This window comes from Anomaloglossus baeobatrachus, chromosome 10 (assembly GCF_048569485.1).
Source record: "Anomaloglossus baeobatrachus isolate aAnoBae1 chromosome 10, aAnoBae1.hap1, whole genome shotgun sequence".
NCBI lineage: Eukaryota > Metazoa > Chordata > Amphibia > Anura > Aromobatidae > Anomaloglossus > Anomaloglossus baeobatrachus.
The window spans coordinates 198,080,230-198,102,821 of record NC_134362.1 but is presented as its reverse complement, the minus strand read 5'-3'; the positions used below and the strand labels follow the sequence as shown (position 1 = coordinate 198,102,821).

The 22,592-nt window shown below is 51.2% G+C and overlaps 1 protein-coding gene across 1 annotated transcript in view; it reads left to right on the top strand.

Moving 5' to 3' along the window:
- The window catches only part of LOC142254805 (uncharacterized), a 238,389-nt gene that overhangs the window by 185,290 nt on the left and 30,507 nt on the right, over positions 1-22,592 (top strand). The window contains exons 13-15 of the mRNA XM_075326121.1: positions 15,958-16,190; positions 16,286-16,316; positions 16,752-16,808. Coding sequence (XP_075182236.1) covers positions 15,958-16,190; positions 16,286-16,316; positions 16,752-16,808 — 321 coding nt within the window. The remainder of the gene's footprint in view (positions 1-15,957; positions 16,191-16,285; positions 16,317-16,751; positions 16,809-22,592) is intronic.

Sequence of the window (22,592 nt, the reverse complement as noted above, 5' to 3'; positions counted from 1 at the left end):
GTTTCAAGAGATCTGTTGCCGCTGGGGGACGCCGGCCATCGACCTCATGGCGTCTCGGCACAACAACAAAGTCCCGGCATTCATGGCACGGTCTCAAGATCACAGAGCTCTGGCGGCGGACGCATTAGTTCAGGATTGGTCGCAGTTTCGACTGCCTTATGTATTCCCTCCTCTGGCAATGCTGCCCAGAGTGTTACGCAAGATCAAGTCCGACTGCCGCCGCGCCATCCTCGTCGCTCCAAACTGGCCGAGGAGGTCGTGGTACCCGGATCTGTGGCACCTCACGGTGGGTCAACCGTGGGCACTCCCAGACCGACCAGACTTGCTGTCTCAAGGGCCATTTTTCCATCTGAATTCTGCGGCCCTCAACCTGACTGTGTGGCCATTGAGTCCTGGCTCCTAGCGTCCTCAGGCTTATCTCAAGATGTCATTGCCACTATGAGACAGGCCAGGAAACCAACGTCCGCCAAGATCTATCATAGGACTTGGAGGATCTTCTTATCCTGGTGCTCCGATCAGGGTTTTACCCCCTGGCCGTTTGCCTTACCCACTTTTCTTTCCTTCCTTCAATCCGGAATGGACAAGGGTTTGTCTCTCGGCTCTCTCAAGGGACAAGTATCGGCGCTATCCGTATTTTTTCAAAAGCGTCTAGCCAGGCTTCCACAGGTCCGCACGTTCCTGCAGGGAGTTTGCCACATAGTCCCACCTTACAAGAGGCCGCTGGAACCATGGGATCTTAACAGAGTGTTAAAGGCTCTTCAGAAACCACCTTTCGAGCCACTGCGGGATGTCTCTCTATCACGTCTTTCGCAGAAGGTGGCCTTTCTAGTGGCAGTCACTTCGCTCCGTAGAGTGTCTGAGCTAGCAGCGTTGTCATGCAAAGCACTTTTCCTGGTTTTTCACCAGGATAAGGTGGTTCTGCGTCCGGTCCCAGAATTTCTCCCTAAGGTGGTATCCCCGTTTCATCTCAATCAGGATATCTCCTTACCTTCTTTTTGTCCTCATCCAGTTCACCAATTTGAAAAGGACCAAAAAACTGAGCTGTGACAAATGTTCAATAAACATGCAACATTACAAGCATGTGAACTGCAGCCTCAAGACTAGAATAAAAACAAGGAGAAAATTGTAGAAAAAATACCCTGACTATAAATAAATAAATTGCAAGTGCTTAATAAACAGGGTACTTAGTATATACATTTTTGCAAAAAGGTAAGAAGCTGTCTCACCTCGTCACGGTGTACCCATCTGAGACAGTCCCTAACCTACTAAAGTTAGAAACATATTCTGTACCTGACTAGTGTCATGTCAAAACTTCAATATGGATGGTAAAGTGGTTAGCTGGGTCCCAGATTAAATACACAGCAAAAAGTGAGAAGCTGGTAATTGTTCAGCCTCAGTATCAGGAGGGCTGCGCCCCCAACTTGCATTAAAGCAAGATAACAGACAAAAAAAACAAAAAACTGAGCTGTGACAAATGTTCAATAAACATGCAACATTACAAGCATGTGAATTGCAGCCTCAAGACTAGAAAAAAACCAAGGAGAAAATTGTAGAAAAAATACCCTGACTATAAATAAATAAATTGCAAGTGCTTAATAAACAGGGTACTTAGTATATACATTTCTTTGTCGCTCCATTGGGAGACCCAGACAATTGGGTGTATAGCTTATGCCTCCGGAGGCCACACAAAGTATTACACTAAAAGTGTAAAGCCCCTCCCCTTCTGCCTATACACCCCCCGTGCATCACGGGCTCCTCAGTTTTTATGCTTTGTGCGAAGGAGGCTGACATCCACGCATAGCTCCACAGCTTAGTCAGCAGCAGCTGCTGACTTGGTCGGATGGAAGAAAAGAGGGCCCATAACATGGCCCCCAGCATGCTCCCTTCTCACCCCACTGTGTCGGCGGTGCTGTTAAGGTTGAGGTACCCATTGCGGGTACACAGGCAGGAGCCACATGCTGTTTTCCTTCCCCATCCCTTAATGGGCTCTGGGTGAAGTGGGATCCTAATCGGTCTCCAGGCACAGGGACCGTGCTCCCTCCGCAGCCCCTGGGAATCTGCTGGATAGGAGCCGGGTATCGTCAGGGACAAGGCCCTGCTACTGTGAGGTACTCTGTGTCCCCGTGGGGACAGCGCATGGAGCGCTGGTGCCATACACATTGCAGCACTGCTGGGTGTGTTAGTGCGCCGGGGACTACCGCGCTTGGAGCGCTTGTGCCATACACATTGCAGCACTGCTGGGTGTGTTAGTGCGCCGGGGACTACCGCGCGGCCGCGCTTATTGCCGGCCGCGCTTATAACTTTAGTCCCCGGCTTCTGCGGCCTAGTGTCGCATATTCCCGCCCACAGGCCTGCCAGTCAGGGGAAGGGCGGGACGCTGCACAGATCGTCAGCGCCGAGGGCTGGAGCATACATTAGTATCCTCCTCCCCCCTCACTCAGTTCACTGGGGCACTAGATTCCCTCACTTTTCTTGGGCACGCCCACGGTCCCCTCCTCCCCACAGAACGCCGGCAGCCATTCCTGTCAGCGATTCAGACGCTGGAGAGGAGAGACAACACAGGGAGACCCAGGCAGGGAATCTGGTGATCACACAGCCGCTCTGAGCGGTCGGTAAGCAGCACCTGTGGTGCTGGCCCCACTGAGTGCCGAAGTGTATATATATATATATATATATATATAGGCTTATAGGCTATACTTTTGCACTGTACGGTCGCTCTGTTGTTTTTTGGCTATATACCCTCCTGGATTGTTCTCAGAGGAGACAACAGCATGTCGTCCGCAAAAAGCAAGGGTGCCAAAGCACAGGCGTACTTTGCAACCTGTACCTCATGTGCAGCTATACTACCGGCAGGTTCCACTGACCCTCATTGTGTGCAATGCTCGGCCCCTGTGGCACTTACTCAGCCGGAGCCTCTGCTACAGGTGGCCCAGGTGGAACCACCTGCTCCCACTGTCCAGGTGACAGGGACGGAGTTTGCAGCTTTCTTTGTCGCTCCTAATTGGGAGACCCAGACAATTGGGTGTATAGCTACTGCCTCCGGAGGCCACACAAAGCATTACACTTAAAAGTGTAAGGCCCCTCCCCTTCTGCCTATACACCCCCCGTGGGATCACGGGTTCCTCAGTTTTCAAGCTTTGTGCGAAGGAGGCTGACATCCACGCATAGCTCCACTGTTTAGTCAGCAGCAGCTGCTGACTATGTCGGATGGAAGAAAAGAGGGCCCATACTAGGGCCCCCAGCATGCTCCCTTCTCACCCCACTCTTTGTCGGCGGTGTTTGTTAAGGTTGAGGTACCCATTGCGGGTACGGAGGCTGGAGCCCACATTCTGCATCCTTCCCCATCCCCCTTAGGGCTCTGGGTGAAGTGGGATTTTACCGGTCTCCAGGCACTGAGACCGTGCTCCATCCACAGCCCCTGGGATCTGCTGGACATGGAGCTGAGTATCGTCAGGGACATGGCCCTGCTACATTAAGGTACTCTGTGTCCCCGTGCAAATCGCGCACACACACACCAGCATTGCTGGGTGTGTTAGTGCGCCCGGGACAATAGCGCTGTGCGCGTGTGCCACACTATCTTCAGCTAGCTGAAGGAGTTAATGGTTTGGAAACGGTCGCGCCGGCCGCTGCTGTCAGTTTTAACTGCGGCGCGGCTGGGACTTGTGGGTCGCCGGGGACTTCCGCGCTCGCCGTGCATATTTGACGGCCGCGCTTACTACTACAGTCCCCGGCTTTTTCCGGCCTAGTTCGTTTCGTTCCCGCCCCCAGGCCTGCCAGTCAGAGTGGGGGCGGGACGCTGTGCAGAACGTCAGCGCCGAGGGCTGGAGTTTACTTTACATACTCCAGCCCTCACACTGAACACAGTGAGACGCTGGTTTCCCGCTCTTCGTCTGAGGGAAGGCACGCCCATGGTCCGCCCCTCTTCACTGAACGCCGGCAGCCATTCCTGACGTGCTGTTTGAGCTGGAGAAGGGGAGACAAGTTCTGGGAGACCCAGGCACGGGATTCTAGCGACCACACACCCGCTTTCAGCGGGCGGTAAGCGACACCTCTGGTGCCTACCCCACTTGTGCTGCAGTTTTCATTTGTATTTTTATGCTATACATTGCACTGTACTGGCGCTGGTAATTCTTCACTATATACCCTCTTGGATTGCTCTGAGACAACAGCATGTCGTCCGCAAAACCAAGGGTGCCTAGGCACAGGCTTTCTATGCTGCCTGTACCGCATGTGGGGCTACTCTACCGGCAGGTTCCACTGACCCCCATTGTGTGCAGTGCTCAGCCCCTGTGGCACTTGTTCGGCCGGGGCCTCTGCTAGAGGTGACCCAGGGAGAACCACCTGTGAATACTGTCCAGGTGACGGGGACAGAGTTTGCAGCTTTGCTGATAGATTATCCGTGACTATGACTAAAATCCTAGAAACTTTGCAGTCTAGACCAGTAACGCAGACCATGGGCACGGTTGAATCACTGTCCCCTGGTCCCCCTCATTTGGAACAGCTCCGGGCTCCGGAGGTGTCCCATGCATTCCAGGGTGACGGCTCTGACACGGACGACAGTCCCAGACAGCCTAAGAGAGCTCGCTATGAGCGGCCCCCTACATCATATCACTGGTCAGGCTCTCAGCAGGAGGATTCTCTGTGTGATGAGCCGGAAATAGCTGATCAGGATTCTGATCCCGAGATACTCCTGATGGTGACGCCATAGTGAACAATCTTATCGCGTCCATCAATAAAATGTTGGATATTTCTCCCCCAGCTCCTCAAGTGGAGGAGTCAGCTTCACAGGAGAAATTCCATTTCAGATTTTCCAAGCGGAAATTAAGTATTTTTCTGGACCATTCTGTCTTTAGAGAGTCAGTCCAGAAACACCACGCTTATCCAGATAAGCGTTTCTCCAAACGGCTTAAGGATACACGTTATCCCTTTCCTCCTGATGTGGTCAAGAGCTGGACCCAGTGTCCCAAGGTGGATCCCCCTATCTCCAGGCTTGCGGCTAGATCCATAGTTGCAGTGGAGGATGGGGCTGCACTTAAAGATGCCACTGACAGACAGATGGAGCTCTGGTTGAAATCCATCTATGAGGCTATCGGCGCGTCGTTTGCTCCTGCATTCGCAGCCGGATGGGCACTCCAAGCTATTTCAGCTGGTCTTGCACAGATTGACACGGTCACACGTACATCTGTTCCGCAGGTGGCATCCTTAACCTCTCAAATGTCTGCATTTGCGTCTTACGCGATTAATGCTGTCCTGGACTCTACGAGCCGTACGGCAGTGGCATCTGCTAACTCCGTGGTTTTACGCAGAGCCTTGTGGTTAAGGGAATGGAAAGCAGATTCTGCTTCCAAAAAATGTTTAACCAGTTTGCCATTTTCTGGTGACCGGCTGTTTGGTGAGCGCTTGGATGAAATCATAAAACAGTCCAAGGGTAAGGATTCATCCTTACCTCAGCCCAGACAAGACAAACCCCAACAGAGGATGGGACAGTCGGGGTTTCGGTCCTTTCGAGGTTCGGGCAGGTCCCAATTATCCTCGTCCAAAAGTACTCAAAAGGATCAGAGGAGTTCAGATTCTTGGCGGGCTCAGTCACGCCCAAAAAAGACAGCCGGAAGACCCGCTACCAAGGCGGCTTCCTCATGACTTCCGGTCTCCTCCCTCCGCATCCTTGGTCGGTGGCAGGCTCTCCCGCTTTGGCGACATTTGGCTGCCACAGGTCCAAGACCGTTGGGTGCGAGACATTCTGTCTCACGGGTACAGGATAGAGTTCAGTTCTCGTCCTCCACCTCGATTCTTCAGAACGTCTCCGCCTCCCGACCGAGCCGATGCTCTCCTGCAGGCGGTGTGCACTCTAAAGGCGGAAGGAGTGGTGATCCCTGTTCCTCTTCAAGAGCAAGGTCACGGTTTTTACTCCAATTTGTTTGTGGTACCAACGACCACGTGGGAACCAGACGGTTCCGGATGGAATCCCTCCGATCCGTCATCGCCGCAATGTCTCAAGGAGATTTCCTAGCATCGATAGACAGCAAGGATGCTTATCTCCACGTACCGATTGCTCCAGAGCATCAGCGTTTTCTACGCTTCGTTATAGGAGACGAACACCTTCAGTTCGTAGCCCTGCCTTTTGGTCTGGCGACAGCCCCACGGGTCTTCACCAAAGTAATGGCAGCTGTAGTTGCAGTCCTACACTCTCAGGGACACTCCGTGATCCCTTACTTAGACGATCTGCTGGTCGAGGCGCCTTCTCAAGAGGCATGCCAACACAGCCTGAACGTGGCGCTGGAGACCCTCCAGGGTTTCGGGGGGATCATCAACTTTTCCAAGTCGAATCTAACCCCGACCCAGTCGATAACATATCTTGGCATGGGGTTTCATACTCTCTCAGCGGTAGTGAAGCTTCCGCTTGTCAAATAGCGTTCATTGCAGACAGGGGTGCAATCTCTCCTTTACGGTCAGTCACACCCCTTGAGACGCCTCATGCACTTCCTAGGGAAGATGGTGGCAGCAATAGGGGCACTCCCTTCGCGCAGTTTCATCTGCGTCCACTACAATGGGACATTCTCCGCCAATGGGAGGTCGAGGTCCCTCGACAGCAACGTCTCTCTCTCTCAGGCGGCCAAGGATTCTCTTCGATGGTGGCTGCTTCCCACCTCATTGTCGAAAGGGAAATCCTTCCTACCCCCCTCCTGGGCGGTAGTGACGACAGATGCGAATCTGTCAGGGTGGGGAGCAGTCTTTCTCCACCACAGGGCTCAAGGTATGTGGACTCAGCAAGAGTCCACTCTTCAGATCAACGTTCTGGAGATCAGAGCACTGTATCTTGCTCTACAAGCCTTCCAGCAGTGGCTGGAAGGCAAGCAGATCCGTATTCAGTCGAACAACTCCACAGCGGTGGCATACATCAACCACCAAGGAGGAATTCGCAGTCGGCAAGCCTTCCAGGAAGTCCGGCGGATTCTGACGTGGTGGAAGACACGGCTTCCACCATATCCGCAGTTCACATCCCAGGCGTGGATAACTGGGAAGCAGACTTCCTCAGTCGCCAGGGTATGGACGCAGGGGAATGGTCTCTTCACCCGGACGTGTTTCAAGAGATCTGTCGCCGCTGGGGGATGCCGGACGTCCACCTAATGGCGTCTCGGCACAACAACAAGGTCCCAGTTTTCATGGCATGGTCTCACGATCACCGAGCTCTGGCGGCAGACGCCTTAGTTCAAGCCGACTGCCGCCGCGCCATCCTCGTCGCACCAGACTGGCCAAGGAGGTCGTGGTACCCGGATCTGTGGCACCTCGCGGTAGGCCAACCGTGGGCACTACCAGACCGACCAGACTTGCTGTCTCAAGGGCCATTTTTCCATCAGAATTCTGCGGCCCTGAACCTGACTGTGTGGCCATTGAGTCCTGGATCCTAGCGGGTTCAGGATTGTCTCAAGAGGTCATTGCCACCATGAAACAGGCCAGAAAACCTACCTCCACCAAGATATACCACAGGACGTGGAAAATATTCTTGTCTTGGTGCTCTGCTCAGGGAGTCTCTCCCTGGCCATTTAGTTTGCCTACTTTTCTTTCCTTCCTGCAATCCGGGTTGGAAAAAGGTTTGTCGCTCAGCTCCCTCAAGGGGCAAGTCTCAGCGCTATCTGTATTTTTTCAGAAGCGCCTAGCACGACTTCCTCAGGGACGCACGTTCCTGCAAGGGGTCTGTCATATCGTCCCTCCTTACAAGCGGCCGTTAGAGCCCTGGGATCGGAACAGGGTTCTAATTGTTCTTCAGAAGCCGCCTTTCGAGCCTATGAGGGATGTTTCCCTTTCTCGCCTTTCACAGAAAGTGGCCTTTCTAGTAGCGGTCACGTCTCTCCGGAGAGTGTCCGAGCTAGCAGCGCTGTCATGCAAATCTCCCTTCCTGGTGATTCACCAGGACAAGGTGGTCTTGCGACCTATTCCGTAGTTTCTCCCTAAGGTGGTATCCCCGTTTCATCTTCATCAGGATATCTCCTTGCCTTCCTTGTGCCCTCATCCAGTTCATCAATGTGAAAAGGATTTGCATTGTTGGATCTCGTGAGAGCGCTCAGAATCTACATTTCCCGCACTGCGCCCCTGCACCGCTCTGATGCACTCTTTGTCCTTGTCGCTGGTCAGCGCAAAGGGTCGCAAGCTTCCAAATCCACCCTAGCTCGGTGGATCAAGGAACCAATTCTTGAAGCCTACCGTTCTGCTCGGCTTCCGGTTCCCTCAGGGCTGAAGGCCCATTCTACCAGAGCCGTGGGTGCGTCCTAGGCATTACGACACCAGGCTACGGCTCAGCAGGTGTGCCAGGCGACTACCTGGTCGAGTCTGCACACTTTTACCAAACACTATCAAGTGCATACCTACGCTTCGGCGGACGCCAGCCTAGGTAGACAAGTCCTTCAGGCGGCGACGGCCCACCTGTAGGGTAGGGCTGTTTTTACGGTCTTATCACGAGGGGTTATTATACCCACCCAGGGACTGCTTTTGGACGTCCCAATTGTCTGGGTCTCCCAATTAGGAGCGACAAAGAAGAAGGGAATTTTGTTTACTTACCGTAAATTCTTTTTCTTCTAGCTCCAATTGGGAGACCCAGCACCCGCCCTGTTTGCTTAGGGTTTTTTGTTGGTTCGGGTACACATGTTGTTCATGTTGACTGGTTTCGGTTCTCCGATGTTCCTTCGGATTGAATTTGTTCTTAAACCGGTTATTGGCTTTCCTCCTTCTTGCTTTGGCACTAAAACTGAGGAACCCGTGATCCCACGGGGGGTGTATAGGCAGAAGGGGAGGGGCCTTACACTTTTAAGTGTAATGCTTTGTGTGGCCTCCGGAGGCAGTAGCTATACACCCAATTGTCTGGGTCTCCCAATTGGAGCTAGAAGAAAAGGAATTTACGGTAAGTAAACAAAATTCCCTTCTTTGCTGACAAACTGTCTGAGAGTATGGATAAATGGTCTGCTAAAATACTAGAAGCCCTACAGTCCAGACCGGTGACTCAGGCCCCGGGCACTGTTCAATCTTTGACCCCTGGTCCCCCTCAATTGGAACAGCAAAGTGCCCCTGGGATGACCCATAGGTCACAGGGTGAGGTCTCTGACATGGACCGCAGTCCCAGACCGCCTAAGCGGGCTCGCTGGGAAATTCCCTCCACCTCATCACACTGTTCAGGGTCTCAGCAGGAGGACTCTCTGGAGGATGAAGCGGAGGTAACAGATCAGGATTCTGATCCTGAGGCCGCTCTCAACCTAGATACACCTGAAGGTGACACCGTAGTGAATGACCTTATAGCAACCATCAATCAGGTGTTGGATATTTCTCCCCCAGCTCCTACAATTGAGGAGTCAGCTTCTCAGGAGAAATTCCGTTTCAGGTTTCCCAAGCGTACATTGAATACGTTTCTGGATCACTCTGACTTCAGAGAGGCAGTCCAGAAAAACCGAGACTGTCCAGACAAGCGTTTTTCCAAGCGCCTTAAGGATACACGTTATCCTTTCCCCCCTGATGTCGTCAAGGGCTGGACTCAGTGTCCTAAGGTGGATCCTCCAATCTCCAGACTGGCGGCCAGATCCATAGTGGCAGTGGAAGATGGGGCTTCACTCAAAGATGCCACTGACAGACAGATGGAACTATGGTTGAAATCCATCTATGAAGCTATCGGCGCGTCGTTTGCTCCAGCATTCGCAGCCGTATGGGCACTCCAAGCTATCTCAGCTTGTCAGGCGCAGATTAATGCAGTAACACGTACATCTGCCCCGCAGGTGGTGTCCTTAACCACTCAGGCGTCGGCGTTTGCGTCCTACGCCATTAATGCTATCCTGGACTCTGCGAGCCGTACGGCGATAGCATCCGCCAATTCGGTGGTAGTCCGCAGGGCCATGTGGCTACGTGAATGGAAGGCAGACTCTGCTTCCAAAAAGTTCTTAACCGGTTTGCCATTGTCTGGCGACCGCTTGTTTGGTGAGCGATTGGATGAAATCATTAAACAATCCAAGGGAAAGGACTCATCCTTACCCCAGTCCAAACCAAACAGACCTCAACCACGGAAGGTACAATCGAGGTTTCGGTCCTTTCGGACCGCGGGCAGGTCTCAATTCTCCTCGTCCAAAAGGCCTCAGAAAGATCAGAGGAACTCCGATTCATGGTGGTCTAAGTCGCGTCCTAAAAAGACCGCCGGAGGAGCCGCTCCCAAAGCGGCCTCCTCATGACTTTCGGCCTCCTCAAACCGCATCCTCGGTCGGTGGCAGGCTCTCCCGCTTTTGCGACGCCTGGCTGCCACAGGTAAAAGACCGATGGGTGAGAGACATTCTATCTCAAGGTTACACGATAGAGTTCAACTCTCGTCCTCCGACTCGTTTCTTCAGAACATCTCCGCCCCCCGAAAGAGCCGATGCTCTTCTGCAGGCGGTGTGCACTCTGAAGGCGGAAGGAGTGGTGATCCCTGTTCCTCTTCAGCAACGGGGTCACGGTTTTTACTCCAACCTGTTCGTGGTACCAAAAAAGGACGGATCCTTCCGTCCTGTTCTGGACCTAAAACTGCTCAACAAGCATGTGAAAACCAGGCGGTTCCGGATGGAATCGCTCCGCTCCGTCATCGCCTCAATGTCCCAAGGAGATTTCCTAGCATCAATCGACATCAAAGATGCTTATCTCCACGTACCGATTGCACCAGAGCATCAGCGCTTCCTGCGTTTCGCCATAGGGGACGAACACCTTCAGTTCGTGGCACTGCCCTTTGGCCTGGCGACAGCCCCACGGGTTTTCACCAAGGTTATGGCAACAGTGGTGGCAATCCTACACTCTCAGGGACACTCGGTGATCCCTTACTTAGACGATCTACTTGTCAAGGCACCCTCTCAAGGGGCATGCCAACACAGCCTGAACATTGCTCTGGAGACTCTCCAGAGTTTCGGGTGGATCATCAACTTTCCAAAGTCAAATCTGACACCGGCCCAATCACTGACATATCTTGGCATGGAGTTTCATACTCTCTCAGCGATAGTGAAGCTTCCGCTGAACAAACATCGTTCACTACAGACAGGGGTGCAATCTCTCCTTCAAGGCCAGTCACACCCCCTGAGGCGCCTCATGCACTTCCTAGGGAAGATGGTAGCAGCAATGGAGGCAGTTCCTTTTGCGCAGTTTCATCTCCGCCCACTTCAATGGGACATTCTCCGCAAATGGGACAGGAAGTCGACGTCCCTCGACAGGAACGTCTCCCTTTCTCGGGCAGCCAAGGCTTCCCTTCAGTGGTGGCTTCTCCCCACTTCTCTGTCGAAGGGGAAATCCTTCCTGCCCCCATCCTGGGCGGTGGTCACGACGGACGCGAGCCTGTCAGGGTGGGGAGCGGTCTTTCTCCACCACAGGGCTCAGGGTACTTGGACTCAGACAGAGTCCTCCCTTCAGATCAATGTTCTGGAGATAAGGGCAGTATATCTTGCCCTAAAGGCGTTCCAGCCGTGGCTGGAAGGCAAACAGATCCGAATTCAGTCGGACAACTCCACAGCGGTGGCATACATCAACCACCAAGGCGGGACACGCAGTCGGCAAGCCTTCCAGGAAGTCAGGCGGATTCTGCTATGGGTGGAAGCCACAGCCTCCACCATATCCGCAGTTCACATCCCGGGCGTAGAAAACTGGGAAGCAGACTTTCTCAGTCGCCAGGGCATGGACGCAGGGGAATGGTCCCTTCACCCGGACGTGTTTCAGGAGATCTGTTGCCGCTGGGGCATGCCGGACGTCGACCTAATGGCGTCCCGGCACAACAACAAGGTCCCGACATTCATGGCACGGTCTCAAGATCACAGAGCTCTGGCGGCAGACGCCTTAGTTCAGGATTGGTCGCAGTTTCAACTCCCTTATGTGTTTCCTCCTCTGGCACTGTTGCCCAGAGTGTTACGCAAGATCAGGGCCGACTGCCGCCGCGCCATCCTCGTCGCTCCAGACTGGCCGAGGAGGTCGTGGTACCCGGATCTGTGGCATCTCACGGTCGGCCAACCGTGGGCACTACCAGACCGACCAGACTTGCTGTCTCAAGGGCCGTTTTTCCATCTGAATTCTGCGGCCCTCAACCTGACTGTGTGGCCATTGAGTCCTGGATCCTAGCGTCTTCAGGGTTATCTCAAGAGGTCATTGCCACTATGAGACAGGCTAGGAAACCAACGTCCGCCAAGATCTACCACAGGACGTGGAAGATATTCCTGTCGTGGTGTTCTGCTCAGGGTTTTTCTCCCTGGCCATTTACCTTGCCCACTTTTCTGTCCTTCCTTCAATCCGGATTGGAAAAGGGTTTGTCGCTCGGCTCCCTTAAGGGACAAGTCTCTGCGCTCTCTGTATTTTTTCAGAAGCGCCTAGCCAGACTTCCACAGGTACGCAAGTTCCTGCAGGGGGTTTGTCACATCGTCCCTCCTTACAAGCGTCCGTTAGAACCCTGGGATCTGAACAGGGTGCTGATGGCTCTTCAGAAACCACCGTTCGAGCCAATGAGGGATATTTCTCTCTCACGCCTTTCGCAGAAAGTGGTCTTCCTAGTAGCAGTCACTTCACTTCGGAGAGTGTCTGAGCTAGCAGCGTTGTCGTGCAAAGCCCCTTTCCTGGTGTTTCACCAGGCCAAGGTGGTTCTGCGTCCGGTTCCGGAATTTCTCCCTAAGGTGGTATCCCCCTTTCATCTCAATCAGGATATCTCCTTACCTTCTTTTTGCCCTCATCCAGTTCACCAATGTGAAAAGGATTTGCACTTGTTAGATCTGGTGACAGCACTCAGATTCTACATTTCTCGTACGGCGCCCCTGCGCCGCTCGGATGCACTCTTTGTCCTTGTCGCTGGCCAGCGTAAAGGGTCACAAGCTTCCAAATCAACCCTGGCTCGGTGGATCAAGGAACCAATTCTCGAAGCTTATCGTTCCTCGGGGCTTCCGGTTCCCTCAGGGCTGAAGGCCCATTCTACCAGGGCCGTGGGAGCGTCCTGGGCCTTGCGGCACCAGGCTACGGCTCAGCAGGTGTGTCAGGCAGCTACCTGGTCGAGCCTGCACACTTTCACGAAACACTATCAGGTGCATACCTATGCTTCGGCAGATGCCAGCCTAGGTAGGCGAGTACTTCAGGCGGCGGTTGCCCACCTGTAGGACGGAGCCGTTTACGGCTCTATTATGAGGTATTATTTACCCACCCAGGGACTGCTTTTGGACGTCCCAATTGTCTGGGTCTCCCAATGGAGCGACAAAGAAGAAGGGAATTTTGTTTACTTACCGTAAATTCCTTTTCTTCTAGCTCCTATTGGGAGACCCAGCACCCGCCCCTGTTCCCTTCGGGCTGTTGTTCTTTGTGTACACATGTTGTTCATGTTGAATGGTTTCAGTTCTCCGATATTCCTTCGGATTGAATGTACTTTAAACCAATTTATAATTTTTTCCTCCTTCTTGCTTTTGCACCAAAACTGAGGAGCCTGTGATGCACGGGGGGTGTATAGGCAGAAGGGGAGGGGCTTTACACTTTTAGTGTAATACTTTGTGTGGCCTCCGGAGGCATAAGCTATACACCCAATTGTCTGGGTCTCCCAATTGGAGCTAGAAGAAAAGGAATTTACGGTAAGTAAACAAAATTCCCTTCTTTTGCAAAAAGGTAAGAAGCTGTCTCACCTCGTCACGGTGTACCCATCTGAGACAGTCCCTAACCTACTAAAGTTAAAAACATATTCTGTACCTGACTAGTGTCATGTCAAAACTTCAATATGGATGGTAAAGTGGTTAGCTGGGTCCCAGATTAAATACACAGCAAAAAGTGAGAAGCAGGTAATTGTTCAGCCTCAGTATCAGGAGGGCTGCGCCCCCAACTTGCATTAAAGCAAGATAACAGACAAAAAAACCAAAAAACTGAGCTGTGACAAATGTTCAATAAACATGCAACATTACAAGCATGTGAACTGCAGCCTCAAGACTAGAAAAAAAACAAGGAGAAAATTGTAGAAAAAATACCCTGACTATAAATAAATTGCAAGTGCTTAATAAACAGGGTACTAAGTATATACATTTTTGCAAAAAGGTAAGAAGCTGTCTCACCTCGTCACGGTGTACCCATCTAAGACAGTCCCTAACCTACTAAAGTTAAAAACATTATCAATACCTGACTTGTGTCATGTCAAAACTTCAATATGTGAAAAGGAGTTGCATTTGTTAGATCTAGTGAGAGCACTCAGGCTCTACATTTCTCGCACGGCGCCCCTGCGCCGTTCTGATGCGCTCTTTGTCCTTGTCGCTGGCCAGCGTAAGGGGTCACAGGCTTCCAAGTCAACCTTGGCTCGGTGGATCAAGGAACCGATTCTTGAAGCCTACCGTTCTTCTGGGCTTCCGATTCCTTCAGGGCTAAAAGCCCATTCTACCAGAGCCGTGGGTGCGTCCTGGGCATTGCGGCACCGGGCGACGGCTCAGCAGGTGTGTCAGGCAGCTACGTGGTCTAGTCTGCACACTTTCACGAAGCACTATCAGGTGCATACCTATGCTTCGGCAGACGCCAGTCTAGGTAGGCGAGTCCTTCAGGCGGCAGTTGCCCACCTGTAAGAGGTGGCCGTTTTCGGCTCTTTTTATCGAGGTATTCTTTTACCCACCCAGGGACTGCTTTTGGACGTCCCAATTGTCTGGGTCTCCCAATGGAGCGACAAAGAAGAAGGGAATTTTGTTTACTTACCGTAAATTCCTTTTCTTCTAGCTCCTATTGGGAGACCCAGCACCCGCCCCTGTTCCCTTCGGGCTGTTGTTTTTTTGTGTACACATGTTGTTCATGTTGAATTGTTCATTTGGTTCATGGTTTTCAGTTCTCCGAACATCCTTCGGATTGAATTTACCTTAGACCAATTTATAAGTTTCCTCCTTCCTGCTTTTGCACCAAAACTGAGGAGCCCGTGATGCACGGGAGGGTGTATAGGCAGAAGGGGAGGGGTTTACACTTTTAAGTGTAATACTTTGTGTGGCCTCCGGAGGCAGAAGCTATACACCCAATTGTCTGGGTCTCCCAATAGGAGCTAGAAGAAAAGGAATTTACGGTAAGTAAACAAAATTCCCTTCTTTTCGCCTCACTAAAAATAAAACCATTAAAAAAAATATACACGTATTTGGTACCTGAATGCCTGATCTATGAAAATATGAACTCACTTAATCCGATCAGTATACGGCAATGCGAGAAAAAAAACGTAATTTTGGCATTTGGAATTTTTGGTCGCCGCAAAAATTCTTAAAAATGCAATAACAGGCGATTTAAAATGTAGAATCCAGACAAAAATTGAATAATTAAAACCATCAGTGCGAGACACAAAAAGTTAGCCATCACTGAGGCCCAGATCCTGAAAAATAAGAACGTTACGGGTCTCAGAAAATGGCGCAAAAAGTGCTCCACTTTTTTGGACAAACTTCAGAATGTTTTTTAACCCCTTAGATAAAAGTAAACCTATACATGTTTGGTGTCTACAAACTCGTACCGACATGAGACATCACCATGACAGATCGGTTTTACCATACAGTGAACACAGTGAATAAAATATCCCAAAAACTATCCTGCAATCGCACTTTTCTTGCTATTTCATCCCACTTGAAATGTTTTTCTCATTTCCCAGTACACTATATGGTAAAACTTATGATTTCATTTAAAAGTACAACTTGTCCCGCAAAAATAAGCCCTTACATAGCAAGATTGACAGAAGAGTAAAAAAGTTACGGCTCTTGGAAGAAGGGGAGGAAAAAATAAAAACGGAAAATCGCCCGAGGGTTAAAAGGTTACTCTGTACAGTGCAAAATTTGTAATGAAACACTATTGCAAAAATGATTTATTGCTCCAAAAACATACATTTAAATTAAATTAAAGTGTCCTCAAAAATGGACAACCCCTTTAATTTGCAGCACCTGCTTAGCACGCTATGTCAGGTGTGGTGTGACCCTCTCTGGTCTGTAAGTCTGTAGCTTTATTTTTCAGGGACGCAGAGGTTCACCCCAGCAAATATGTGAAACCTGCACAAAGTTTGAAGGAAAACGCATCAAACTCCGAGAGCAAAGAACATCAGACGTGCGCATTCGGAGATGTGGGGGCAACGTCTCCCCCAGACCAGCAACACACAGGCAGCCCCAAATTCCAGATAGTGACCAGTCCTGACCCCATCCTCCGCCCCGTGTGCGGCAAATCAGATTCAGCACAAAAACTGCTCCAAGGTACGTTAGGTCTTATCTATCAATTTTCTTTTATTATTTTGTACATATTTTTGTAATGTTTTTTTTTTGTTTTTTTTTTTGCTTTGTTTTCATAGAATTTACGAGAAATACAATTGCGGAGATCAGGTATGGCTCTTTACATAGCACTGTACAAATGTTTTCATTGCCAGGTGATTGCACTCTGCAGACGGCACATTCACATTGCTGGAGCTGGTAAAGTGATCCCTGTGCAGAATGCAATGAGGAAACCACAATACTAGAAGCAAATAAAAATAAATGATCCCTTTAAGGCCCAGATTCAGATTGACCTAGTCAGGTCTGCAATTTGCAGATGTGATCGGCTCCTCCGTGCTCCGTTATGTGCTCATCTGCCTTACAGACACGTGCAGGAGCCGTCTTCTATTGCACTCACTATTCTGATCCACATTGGTGCATGCTGTGGGGTAAAACCTAATCCAAGCGCATTCGTTTTTTATTATAGTCACAAGTTAAAAGCCCTGAATGCTCTGCAGGTTATCATTCTCTAAAGTTAGTGCATTAATCATCTAACTTGTATTACAGCAAATCTGCGCAAGCGCATATAGGAACGTCCCCTTCCCCTGAGCCGAGTCTTGTAAGGTAAGGCCACGGTTATTCATACCCATAAAATTAAATTCTGTTTTCTTTACTATTATGTAACTTGCTTGTTTTCTTTCAGAACGACTTTGCACTTTTAACCATTTATGTAGATAAGACAACCCCTTTACGACTAAGGACGTACCGGTACATCCTAGGTCGTATCATGGTTATCACCGCCAGCTGCTGCGGTGAGCCGACAATGATCCCTGCACATGTCTGTTCATTTGAACAGCAGACTTGGAACTAACAGGCGCGGGTGGATCCACGATCCACCCATGCCTGTTTGCCACTTAAATTGCACTGTCAAAATATGACTGCGCAATTTAAATAGCCGCGGCGAGGATTGCACTGTTTCCCGCCGTCATTAGAGGCCCCGCGACATGAGCTGATGGTAGCAATGGGTCATGTGATGACTCCTGTCACTATCATGTTGCTTTTCCTGTAAGAGCTGACAGAGCGGCACCTCTTAAAGGAACAGTGCATTTTTGCTGATCAGAGCTGTGCAACTCTAATTTACAGAAATGCACAAGCGATCAGACTGCTAATCCATAAAGTTAATAAAAAAAAACTTAAAAAAATAAAAAAAATTAAAAGTTAAATTTCCCCCCTTTTTGCCTCAGGGAAAATAAAACCATTAAAAAATAAATACATAAATTTGGTATCGCCACATTCAGAAATGCCCGATCTATAAAAATATGAAATCACTTAATCCAATCGGTACACGGCATGGCGAGAAAAAAAAAATCCAAATGCCAAAATTAAGTTTTTTTGGTCGCCGCAAAAATTCTTAAAAATGCATTAACAAGTGATCAAAACGTAGAATCTGCACAAAGATGGAATAATTAAAACCATCAGTGCGAGACGCAAAAAATAAGCAGTCAATGAGCCCCAGATCCTGAAAAATGAGAACGCTACGGGTCTCAGAAAATGGCGCAAAAAGTGCTCCAATTTTTTTGGACAAACGTCTGAAATTTTTTAACCCCTTAGATAAATGTACACCTATACATCTTTGATGTCTACAAACTCATACCGACCTGAGGCATCACACCCACACATCAGTTTTACCATATAGGGAACACTGTGAATAAAATATCCCAAAAACTATCCTGCAATCACACTTTTTCCCTCACCCTATGACGGCACCACGAGAGAGAGGATCCGCCCATCCAGGACAGGAAACCTTCAGGTTAAAAAGGGGCGGTCCTCTCGCCGCTTCAGTTTGGTTTCCTGTCCTGGACGGATACCTCAGGATGCTGCCCTGGAGGGCAGTGGATCTTCTGTGCGATCTTACCCGGTCCCGACGGGCGGCTCTGGCGGCGGCATGGGTCCTGCCTCGCTCCGTTCGGGTGCCTGGAAGCGCCATGGCGGACCCCCGGGGGTTGCGTCCATGAGCGGGAGCGCTGCATCAGGCGGCAGGTGAGTACAGCAGCCGGCCGGTCCTTCCTGGGCGGCGGGGCTGCTTGCGGCCGCGTGTGCTGCACGCCGCCGCCATCTTGGAGGTGGGTTTTGTGTGCGGGCGTTGCGCATGCGCGGCGGCCGTACCTGACAGGCGCTGACGTTGGCGATGACGTCTGACCCAGGAAGTGGGTCCGGAGGCGCGGGAAACAGCGCTCAGTTTGAAAAACGGCGCTCGGAGCTGGGGGGGTCAGTGCTCCAGTCCTCCTGCAGAACGGAGGTGTTTTGTTGCTCTGCCAGCAGGGTTAGATTATGGACAAAGATGGGCACCATGAGGAGGATCGGCACTCGGTGCGTGAGTCCTCCTCCCCTCCTGCTGGCAAGAAAGCGGTGAAGCCACCGGAGCGTCGCAGAAGCGACTCTGGATCAGATGCCAGTTTATCCAGCAAACGTGACCGGGCCACTAAACAGACCCGAGATGTGGCTGACGGCAAAGGCGCCTCCAGAGGGAAGACTTTGATGAAAGCTCCTTCCCCGGAACCGGTACTGACCCTTCCTCTCCTGTGGGTGAGTGATCTTCGGGCAGGTGTACCTGTTGTTCATTGTTTTCCTGGTGTTGTGTCTCCCCTCCGTCCCTGTCACGTCTAGGTTAAAAAACCACGGAAGTGTGCGGCCAAATCGAATAACAGGGAATGCGCGCTCTGTAACCAGGATCTGGCTCCGTCCTGGTCCAAACGGCTCTGCAAGGCCTGTATTCAGCAGACCATTTCTGATGAGACTCCTGGGTTTGCTAATGATCTCCGTACCATCATCCGGTCCGAAGTCCAGAGTTCTCTGCAGTCCCTGAAAGAGCCTTCTCGTAAACGGCATAGACAGGCCTCCCCGGCTTCGCCATCCAGTCGATCTGAGGGAGAGTGTGGGTCTTCTGGCTCTGAGTCTTCTTCCTCTGACAGTGAGGCTGACGTCCACCAATGTTTCCCGGTAGAAGGCACGAGCAAATTGATTAAATCTGTCGGGGACACTATGGTCATTACTGAGGAGAAATTGCAGCCTTCAGTCCAAGATGTGATGTTTAAGGGTCTGGAGCATAGAAAGCGCAGGACCTTCCCGGTCGTAGACAAGATACAGGCATTGATCTCCAGGGAATGGAAGAAGCCGGATAAGCGAGGTTCTCTTCCAGGCGGCTTCAAGCGCAAATATCCCTTTGAGGACGCAACCTGTTCCCACTGGGATAGGGCACCCAAATTGGATCTGGCAGTGGCTAAAGCATCAAAGAAGTTTTCCATTCCCTTTGAGGACATGGGATCCTTGAAGGACCCTATGGATCGGAAGGCGAATGTCTTCCTTAAAACCGCATGGGAGTCCTCAGCAGGTGCTCTCCGGCTGGCCATTGCAGCTACATGTATGGCACGGTCTCTGGCGCTGTGGTTGTCCGACTTAGAGGAGAAGCTGAAGGCTAAAGTTCCTCGGGACGAGATTCTGTTTTCTCTACCCAGACTGCAGGGAGTAGCGGCTTTCCTCTCAGATGCATCGGCGGATTCCACCTGGCTGGCTGCTAAGACCGCGGCCCTTTCTAATGCGGCTCGTTGGGCCTTATGGTTAAAATGTTGCCCGGGGGATCTGCAGGTTAAGTCTAGGCTGTGTTCCATTCCCTGTCAGGGCGAGTTTCTTTTTGGATCTTTTCTGGATGATGTCCTTGAGAAGGCTGGGGACAGAAAAAAGAACTTTCCAGCCCCGTCCTTCCCCTCCTTCAAGCGGTCCTTTCGTAAGAAGCAGTTCACCCGCAAGTTCACCCCCAGGAATAGAAGTACCTGGTCGGACCGTAAGAAGGATAAGGGATTCTTGTTCAAGGGCCCTTCCCAATCCAAGAAGTCTTCCCAATGACTCCCTTCCCCAGGTGGGGGGAGATTGACCTACTTTCTTCCGGCCTGGGAACGTAATTCTTCGAGCCCGTGGATTCTCGATATCGTCCGCACAGGTCTGACGTTTCCATTCCGCAGTGTTCCTCCCAGGCGCTTTCTCCTGACATCCCCAAGGACGTCCCCGAGCGAACAACATGTCTTGGAGGGGGAAGTGACGTCCCTATTGCGCCGTGCGGTCCTGACGGACGTCCCATTGGCAGAAAGGGGAGAGGGGTTTTACTCCCTTCTCTTTTTGGTTGGGAAACCGGACGGCTCCTTTCGGGTCATCATCAACCTCATAGGCCTGAACAGCCACCTGCAGATCTTGTCCTTCAAGATGGAATCAATGAAGTCCACAATCAAGTCTCTCTACCCGAATTGTCATATGGCTGTCCTGGATCTGAAGGACGCGTATTATCATGTTCCCATCGCTCCTCCCTTCCAGAAATATCTCAGGGTGGCGGTGATGCTCGAGTGGTGCGTCATCTGCAGTTCAGGGCCTTACCATTCGGCCTGGCAATTGCGCCCCGTATCTTCACGAAGCTCGTCCTGGAAATCACTGCCCACCTGCGGGAAGACAGAATTCTCATTATCCCGTATCTCGACGACTTTCTCGTGGTAGGAGATTCAGCAAGCCATTGTACTGCCGTGCTTCAGACTGTCTGCTCAAAGCTGGAAAGTTTTCGGCTGGATTTTCAACAGGGAGAAGTCCCGGTTGCTTCCGGCCACGGTGCAAGTCTTTTTGGGGCTTACTTTGGACTCTCTCCTCCAAGAATGTCGTCTACCGCCTTCCAAAGTGGAGAAGATTCGCTCTCTAGTGCAGCAGGCAGTGGCGGTTCCGCACATGTCCCTGCGGCGGGCTATGTCTCTTCTGGGCTCCATGACCTCTACTCTCCCTGCGGTGTTGTGGGCTCAAGGCCATACCAGAGCCCTCCAGTGGGACATTTTGGGACATCAGTCGTTTCTGGGGGACAGGTTATACACTCGGATTACTCTGAGCTCCAGCTCCATCACCTCCCTTCACTGGTGGCTGGTTCCTGCGCACCTCACACTGGGAGTACCATGGTTTGTCCCGGTGTCCCGAATTGTGACCACGGATGCCAGTGTGTCCGGATGGGGGGTCACCTGCTGGACCGTCCGATTCAGGCTCTTTGGTCGCCCAGGGAGGCGGCTTCCTCCTTCAATATCAGAGAGCTGTTGGCTGTGGAACGGGCCCTGACTGGACTTCTCCCTTCACTGACTGGTCACCATACCCTGGTGTTGTCAGACAATCGGGTGACGGTGGCTTATCTGAACCATCAGGGGGGCACGAGATCCAGGTCTCTTATGTTGATAGCCGACAGGATTCTGCTCCTGGCAGAAATTCACCTTCTGTCCCTCACTGCTGTTCACATCAGGGGGAAAGACAACCTAGCAGCGGATTTTCTCAGTCGCACTCGCCTGCGCGAGGGGGAGTGGGAGCTCAACCTCGTCACGACCCGGTGAGGGGTTCCGGTTATCGACCTTTTTCTTCATCGTTCCTTATGGGAGACCCAGACCATGGGTGTATAGCTTCTGCCTCCGGAGGACACACAAAGTACTACACTAAAAAGTGTAGCTCCTCCCTCCGAGCATATACACCCCCTGGATGACCAAATCTAGCCAGTTCAATGCTTTGTGTTCAGGAGGATCACACATGCATTTTCATCTGATTTTTGATTTTAAAGAGTTGGAAGAAAAGCGGGTCCAAGCTGGACCCCCGGCATGTCCCTTCTCACCCCACTGTGTCGGCGGTGCTGTTAAGGTTGATTTCAAGGCTGAAGCCTTTACATGCCGCGCTCCTTCACCATCCCTCGGGCTCTGGCTTGAAGTGGGAGCCAGCACGGTTCTCACTGCTTTGCAGGAGACCGGTCTCCATCCGCAGCCCTCTCAGGACCCTGCCGGACGTAGCACTCATCCCTCAGGGACCTGGCCCTGCGTCTCTCAAGCTAAGTATTTGAGACGTTATTGTGGGTCCCTTGCATTTTTTATTGTTGTGGAGAGTGTGTTAGTTATTTTGGTGACATTTCCGGCCGGTTCTCTGGGTTTCCCCTGAGAACCGCGTCGAGGGTGCCTGCTCGCCGGCCGCACTGTAAAATTTAGTCCCCGGCTTCAGCTGCGGCCTACTTTCGGTTTCACGAATTGGAGAGAAGCTCTGCGTCACCGATATATAGGTGCTCAGGGAAAAATAGTAATCAAGTTAAAAGAGTATCCCGGCACACTATTACTCCCAAATGAAGAAAATCATGCAACTGTTCATAATGCAAAAAAATCCTTTATTTTTATTATTTGCTGCAGACAATGAATAGATGGTTCGTCCAAATGAGTCGACGTTTCGGCTTTAGGCCTTCGTCAGACTGGACTTTATCTGAACATGAACAAAAACACAAATCAATCTCATATATACATAATTAACAGCATGACGAACAATATCCAACACCATGTTACAATGTTAACATACGAATGACCT